This window comes from Penaeus vannamei, chromosome 11 (genome assembly GCF_042767895.1).
Source record: "Penaeus vannamei isolate JL-2024 chromosome 11, ASM4276789v1, whole genome shotgun sequence".
NCBI lineage: Eukaryota > Metazoa > Arthropoda > Malacostraca > Decapoda > Penaeidae > Penaeus > Penaeus vannamei.
Window position 1 is genome coordinate 8,270,802 of NC_091559.1, and position 7,500 is coordinate 8,278,301.

Genomic DNA, 7,500 nt, shown 5'->3' on the forward strand with positions numbered 1-7,500 from the left:
ATGTTAAAATCATCATAATTATCATTTAAAAGCGAAAAAGGTTTTTTTTCGACGTTTCTCTCAAATGGCTGTAATTTGCTAGATTTTGTCGTTTTTCGACTTTTGGGATTTTATTAGTTTTAGCCTTTATTTCATTATAAATGGACTCTATGATTATTATTATCATCATCATCATTATTTTCATTATTCCTATGATTATCATCATTATAGTCATTATCATCATGATTATCATTATTATCATTATCATTATTGCAGTTATAATTTTATAATGATAATAACAATAATGATAATTTTAGAAATAAGAATGACAATAGTACTCATTATAATAACAATAATAATATTATTATTTCTATTCTCATTATTAGTATGAAAATTATTAGAATAGAGTTGATTATTGCTATTATTGCTGTAATTATCAAAATTATCATTATAATTCTCATTTTATTATTATTATTATCATTATTATTATTGTTGTCATTATCATCCGTAAATTATCATCAATTATTTATTAATAATAAAGGAGTTATCATGAAAATCATCATAAATACCTGAATTAATAATAAAATAATCATAATTATCATTTAAAAGCCATAAAAGTTTTTTTTCGACATTTCTCTCAAAAGGCTGCAATACGCTAGATTTTGCCGTTTTTTCGAATTACAGGATTTTAATTGATTTTAGCCTGTATTTCAGTATAGGAAGTGGACTCTATGATTATTATTGTCATCATTATTGTCATTATTCTTATGATTATTATCATTATTATCATTATTATTATAATCATCACCATCATGATTATTGTCATTATCATTTTTATCATTATTATTATATTGCAGTTATAATGATTATGCTATTCATTACCGTCATTTTCAGCATTATAACTATTTTTATTATGATAATAACAATAAGGATAATTTTAGAAATAATAATGATAACAATACTAATTATAATAACAATAATAATGATATTATCATTATTTCTATTGTCATTATCAGTATGAAAATTATTAGAATAGTGTTAATTATTGCTATTATTGAAGTAATTATCAAAATTATCATTATAATTATCATTTTATTATTATCATTATTATTAATCATTATCATCATTATTATCATCATTATTATTTAATAATAAAGGAAATATCATGAATAATATACCAATTACACCTGAATTAATGTTGAAATTATCATACTTATCATTTAAAAGCGTAAGATTTTGCCGTTTTTCGGCTTTTGAGATTTTATTAGGTTTAGCCTTTATTTCATCATAAATTGACTTTATGATTATTATTATCATAATTACTATTATTATTGCCATTATTCTTATGATTTATCATCATTATAAGTCTTTATCATCTCACTTGATTATCATTATTATCATTATTATTATTGCAGTTATAATGATTATTATTGCTAATTATTACTGTCATTTTCATCTTTATAATTATTTCTATAATGATAATAATAATGATAATTTTAGAAATAATAATGACAATAATATTCATTATAATAAGAATGATAATCATATTATTATTATTTCTATTATCATTATTAGTATGAAAATTACTAGAATAGAGATAATTATTGCTGTTGTAGTGATCTACGGAGTATTTTTCCCCTGGGGAAGAGGAATGCACGAGTCCCCCCCGAATAATGGAACCCCTACTTTTGACCGGTGACTTGCTATCCCTCGAGAGAATGCAAGGTATTTGGCTGTCAGATGCATGACGTGATGTGGTGACGCATCCTCTGGCGGTTTGGCTGGCAAAGTCTCTCACTCCCCTTCTCGACGCCTTCTCTCCTGCTCACCTTTAACCATTCACACGGACTTCATCTCCCGTCATCACGCAGTATCTCGCCGGCGTCCATGCTGAGCCTGGATGTCGAGCTCCCTGTTCATAGGTGCGCTTGATGACGTCAATGTGCGGATCCTCGTCTTCCTCCAGCTGACTCGTCTGTGTGTGGAGTAGAATTACTTCTCGCTGAGGGTCATTTCACTCCACAGACGTTCGGTGTTGCCATGGGCTCTCCTCTCTCCCTAGTTCCAGCTAACCTGTACATATGAGTTCTTCGAGTCGGAGGTTCTCCCTTCCATCTCCCTTCGTCCTTCCATGTGGCTGAGATATGTCGACGACGTCTTCGCTCTCTGGCCCCATGACCCTGCCCTGTTTCTATGATTTCCTGTCACAGCCAGTCTCTCTCTCCGTCCATCCGCTTCAAGGTGGAATGGGAGGTTGACGACAAGCTCCCTTTCTTGGACACTCTTGTCCATCATCTGCTGATCATTTTCTCCCTTTCTATATACAGGAAACATGCACAGTGCTATGTACATGCACTTCTCATTCTCCATCCACTGCATGTGAAGAGAGGGGTTGCCACCTCGCTGTTTCCTTCATGTGCCCTCTGCATCTGTGACCCCCAAAAACCTGGATGGAGAAATCGATTTCCTACGTCGGTCATTCTCCAAACTAGGCTACCCTCGCCATGACCTCGACGTCGCGTTACCCAGGGCGCGGCGTACCGTCTACCACGACACCTCTCCCAAAGAGACTCCTCACCTGCCTGTCCTCAGCCTGCCCTACAATGGGATCTACTCTCTCCGTCAGCCCCTGCTGATCTAAACTGCAGACTCTCATATCACCAGGTGAATACTCTCCGTCGTAACCTGTGGTTCACACCTCACCTCCCTCTGCCTAGAAGGTGGGCACCTATGCTTTTCCTTATGTCTCCCGTGATAAGCAATATTTTGGCAAGACAGGCGCCAGTCTTACTAAGCGTCGCTCCATCAGCATAGGTACGCTGTATCCAGGGGACATAGCAACAACGCCCTCTTCTGCCATCAGTGGGACACTGGCCATCAGATGGACTGGAAAACAACACGCATTCTCCTCCCCTTCCGTTGATGTCCATGCCCACAGACTGGTGGGGCCATCTCTGATTAAGCTGCTGCCCAATTTCAACCCGGGCAGCGGTTTCTCTCCTGCCGACAGCCTCCTCGCTTCCCACATCCTTCGTCTCCTCCCTTATGCCGGCCACCCATCACATAGACCGCCTGATCCTTCAGCCTAGTTTGACCTCGCCTTCGCTTCCGTTTTCCTGTCCTCACCTGCCCCATTAGTTTCCAGAGTGCTTCCCTCCTCTTTTCCCTCTTAGCATATAGCTTACTCTCCCTTGCCTCTTAGCTTCCAGGCTAGTACAGTGATATGATATGAATCCTCTCATCCGAGGGGTCGGCAGTTCGCTTTCCACCCAGGCGCGAGAAGTTGCAATTGTCGCCCGGAGGTTACTGCTGTGACCAGGCACCGCAGTGGGTAAGGACTAAGCTCTGTCAGCATCAGCACATGCCTGACACACGGTGATCAGGTAGTCAATTGGTCTCGGCACAGGCCGGGCTCCCCCATAGCCCGGGCGAGGCTCAGCTTCGCATATGACTTATTCTTATCCTTGCCTCTTCAGACCCGAAGATGGAATCGAGGACGATTCTGAAACTGTTGTCTCACTTTCATCAATAAATCTAGTTTGTGCATTGTGGGTTTTTCTTCCATATATATATATGTGTGTGTGTGTATATATATATATATATATATATATATATATATATATATATATATATATACATACATATATACATACATATATATAAGGATATTTTTTTCTTAGATGTTATAAAAAAGGCTAATATCCTTGATTCAGACCGTTCTCTGTATACACAGGAATATATCTATTTATGACTGATTGGGCAGATTGGGGTTCAGTAAACAAATTTAGTACCTTTAACCTTTATTCTTTCAAATGTGCAAGAATAGAAACAAAATACAATGCAATAAAATAGATAAAAGTCACTTCAGTCACTTCCCTGCATGTCACTTTCACTTATTATTTTATCTTTTTTCTATCTTTCAAAACGTTCCAACAATCCCGTGGTTCGGTGGTTCTCGTTCTGCAATCTGCCATGAAGTTGCAGGACTGAAGTTCTCTAGTGTCTCTCTGGTCATACACACAGCCTTTTAGGGAAGGATTACCATACACTTAATATATATAAAAATATACACAAAATCAAACACAAAAACGATTACTTTCTTACAAGTAATAATGCGCCAAGTCCGCATTATACCCTAACCTCAACTTTCAAACACAATATGCACAATCTTTGAAAAACAGATGAAATATTCACCTTTTAGGGGTAGTCTATTGGTGAATAGGATAATTTGCTGCTCCGGTCTGACCTCAAGCGCCACCAGTTCAGCTGTTCCACGCCTACTTTCGCACAAGTACCTCATCACCTACGCTCGCTTTTTACTCTCACACACATACGTACATACACGCCTTAACAATCACACACAGGTCGTCTGGGCTTAAGCTGTGGTTGTGTGCTTGACAAATCCCCCCCCCCCCCCCGACGATTTAAGAAATTATTAATATCTTTAGAATCCTGTTAAACAAAAACACAGCTTTACTAACAATATTCACAGCCATCTTAAAGTTTATTCAAACAATCTGCACCTATGATCTCGCGCCCCGAAATATTCTTTATGGTGTAAATGAACTGTTGCAAATACATAGACCATTGCATTAACCTTCCATTCAAATTATTTGCAGCATCTAGATATTTTAGAGGCTGGTGGTCCGATTCTATCACGAAAGCCTTGCCATACAAATACTGGTAAAATTTACTTAAGCCCCACCACCGCTAAATATTCCTTCTCGATTACTGAATAATTTCGTTCGGCATCCTTTAATTTCTTTCTCGCATAAAGTACCAGCCAACGCTGCCCATCCTTATATTGCAAAGGCCCTACGCCTAATCCTACCTACGATGCGTCAACCTGCAACACCAAGTCTTTAGACATATCAGGGAGTTTAAGAATAGGACGAGTACTTAATGCCTCCTTCAGCTTCTCAAAAGCATGTTGGTGACAAATTTCCCATCTTACATTATTAGGCTGAGATTTTTTAACTAATTCATAAAGAGGCGCGGCAATGGTGGCATAATCGGGTATATATTGTCTGTAATAGCCAGACAAGCCAAGAAAAGATCTTACTTGCTTCTTCGCTGTCGGAACAGCCATATCTACGATCTTGCTTACCTTATCCGCGGTTGTTTGCGTCATTCCACCGCCTACGTCACTTCCCAGGTACTCGATGGTAAAATACCCTACCTCAGTTTTCGACGGTTGAGCGGTGAGCGATGCATTTGCCAGAATGTTTAGAACTTTTCGTAGAGTTTCGATATGTTCCTCCCACCCCTTCGTGTGAATTAATACGTCGTCGACGAACATTTCTACATTTGCTGCGTGGTTAAACAGTTTCCTCATCATGCGGTTGAACGTCGCGCTTGCATTAATTAATCCAAAAGGTATGACCTTAAATTGCATCAACCCTTTGCTCGTCTGGAATGCTGTGATCGGCTTACTCTGTTCATCTATGGGAATTTGCCAATATCCGCAGGAAAGATCGATTTTTGTGAAATATTTACTTTTACTAATACGAGTCATTATCAAGTCTTGATCTGGCATGGGTTCCGAATCTAATACCGCCAACTTATTTATTTTGCGACTGTCTAAACAAACGCGATCACTCCCATCCTTTTTCTTTACTGCAATTAGCGGGTTCGAGTAAGGCGACGTTGAAGGCTCTATTACGTCTAATTCGAGCATCCGATCCACCTTGTCGTCGATATTTTGTTGCAGTAGATAAGGAATAGGAAATTGTTTAGTATTTACTGGCTTATCACTGGTTAGATTAATTGTGTGCTCAATAACATCGGTTCTCCCCGGGACATCCGTGAAAAACGCGCTAAACTCTGACGATACGTCCGCCACCTCGCGCTTCTGATCCGCGCTCAAATCCTCATTTACTTTTATGTTACTCACGTCTTCCTCCTGTACATAGCTTGAGACGGTAATTACTTCGCCACCCTCATCATGGTCTTTGCAAACTACAGCCACACAAGCAAGGACTGAATCATCTTGTTCATCCTCTCGTTCACTATTCTCTTCAACGTTACTCCTACCTCTGATCACGTCATGCATTTCATCAACATCCCAGGTTGCATTGCCGCGTTCCACATTACTACGCTTATTGTCGTCTACTCTGACGAACCGCTCATGATAAAGCTTGATCATATTGATATGGTGCTTACGTTCTGCACCATTGGCATCTAGCAGGTAGTTATATCGGTCGGCCTTCTTAAAGACCTCGAATGATCCTTGCCACTGCAAAAGGAGTTTATTATGACTTGTGGGAAGTAGGAGTAGCACTTTGTCTCCAACATTTACCTCCCTTTCGCGCGCACGATTGTCATAATAGTACTGGTAACTGTCGCCAGCTTTCTGCAATTCCTCTTGCGCTAATTTACACGTCTCTTGCAACCTTTCCCTTAGATTAATCACGTACTCGTATGTGGTCCGCGTGTCGTCCTCAATTGCCTCTCGATCGCCCTCCCACAGTTCACGCAACAAGGCGAGTGGCCCGCGCACTGAATGACCATACACAAGTTCAAACGGTGAAAACGTGCTTGCTTGCGGAACTTCGCGATACGCAAATAGAAGCGGATTTATGAATCGTGGCCACATTTTCGGTTGCTCTTGACACATACGCTTCAGCATCTTTTTTAAGTTAAGACCTTTCAACCAGACCATTACTCATCGCATGGTACGGCGTGGTTGTTAGACTCTTAATAGATAGCAAACGATTAAATTCCCTCATCATTTCCGATGTAAACTGACTACCCCTGTCCGACATCACTTCTTTCGGAATTCCGACGCGACTGAAAACTGATAGTAAAGCTTCTGCAACTGTACACGTGTCGATGCTTTTCAAAGCGATCGCTTCCGGGTATCGCGTCGCGTAATCAAAGATCGTAAGAATATACCGCGATCCATCACTCGCCCGAGGTTCTATTGGACCTACCACATCCTTGGCGACTCGTTGAAAAGGCTCCTGAATTAGCGGTACTCTCCCCATCTTGACCCGACTGACACGCCCTTTGTCGACCGTGCGTTGACACGCGTCACAAGACCTGCAATACCGTGCTATTTCTACGCACATTCCCGGCCAGAAAAAGTTACTTTGTATTCGTGCTGTGGTCTTCTTTATCCCGAGATGCCCTCCCATGAGAGAGTCGTGGGCTAACCCGATCACCGCGTCGCGAAACCACTCAGGCACCACCAACTGCTCAGTCACCTGCTGCGCCTTTTGAACGCGCCGGTATAACGCGCCGCGCTTCACCACGAAACTATGCGATTCACCCTCGGACTTACCACTGAATACTTTCTTTGACTCTGTATGCTCGCGAATTTTATTAAGCGTTTTATCTTCCCTTTGCAACTTAGCAATGTCTTTGTTTTTAATGTGTTTTAATACATCCCTTACTTTAAGCTTTGACTAACCTCGCTCACACTTTTCCTCCTCTCTCTTCTGCAATCTCGTCGTGACCGCACTCACCTCCACACTCATTCCTCCATCACTCGATCCTTCAATCGTCCCGATCACCAAGTCA

General features: G+C 40.5%; 1 protein-coding gene across 1 annotated transcript in view; it reads right to left on the reverse strand.

The window, feature by feature from the left end:
• Window positions 1-6,617: 6,617 nt before the first annotated feature.
• LOC113827386 (uncharacterized) overlaps window positions 6,618-7,500 on the reverse strand; it is a 10,578-nt gene continuing 9,695 nt past the window's right edge. The window contains exons 3-4 of the mRNA XM_070127402.1: window positions 7,446-7,500; window positions 6,618-7,328 (exon numbers count right to left, since the gene is read on the reverse strand). The exon at window positions 7,446-7,500 is cut by the window's right edge and continues 949 nt beyond it. Coding sequence (XP_069983503.1) covers window positions 6,618-7,328; window positions 7,446-7,500 — 766 coding nt within the window. The remainder of the gene's footprint in view (window positions 7,329-7,445) is intronic.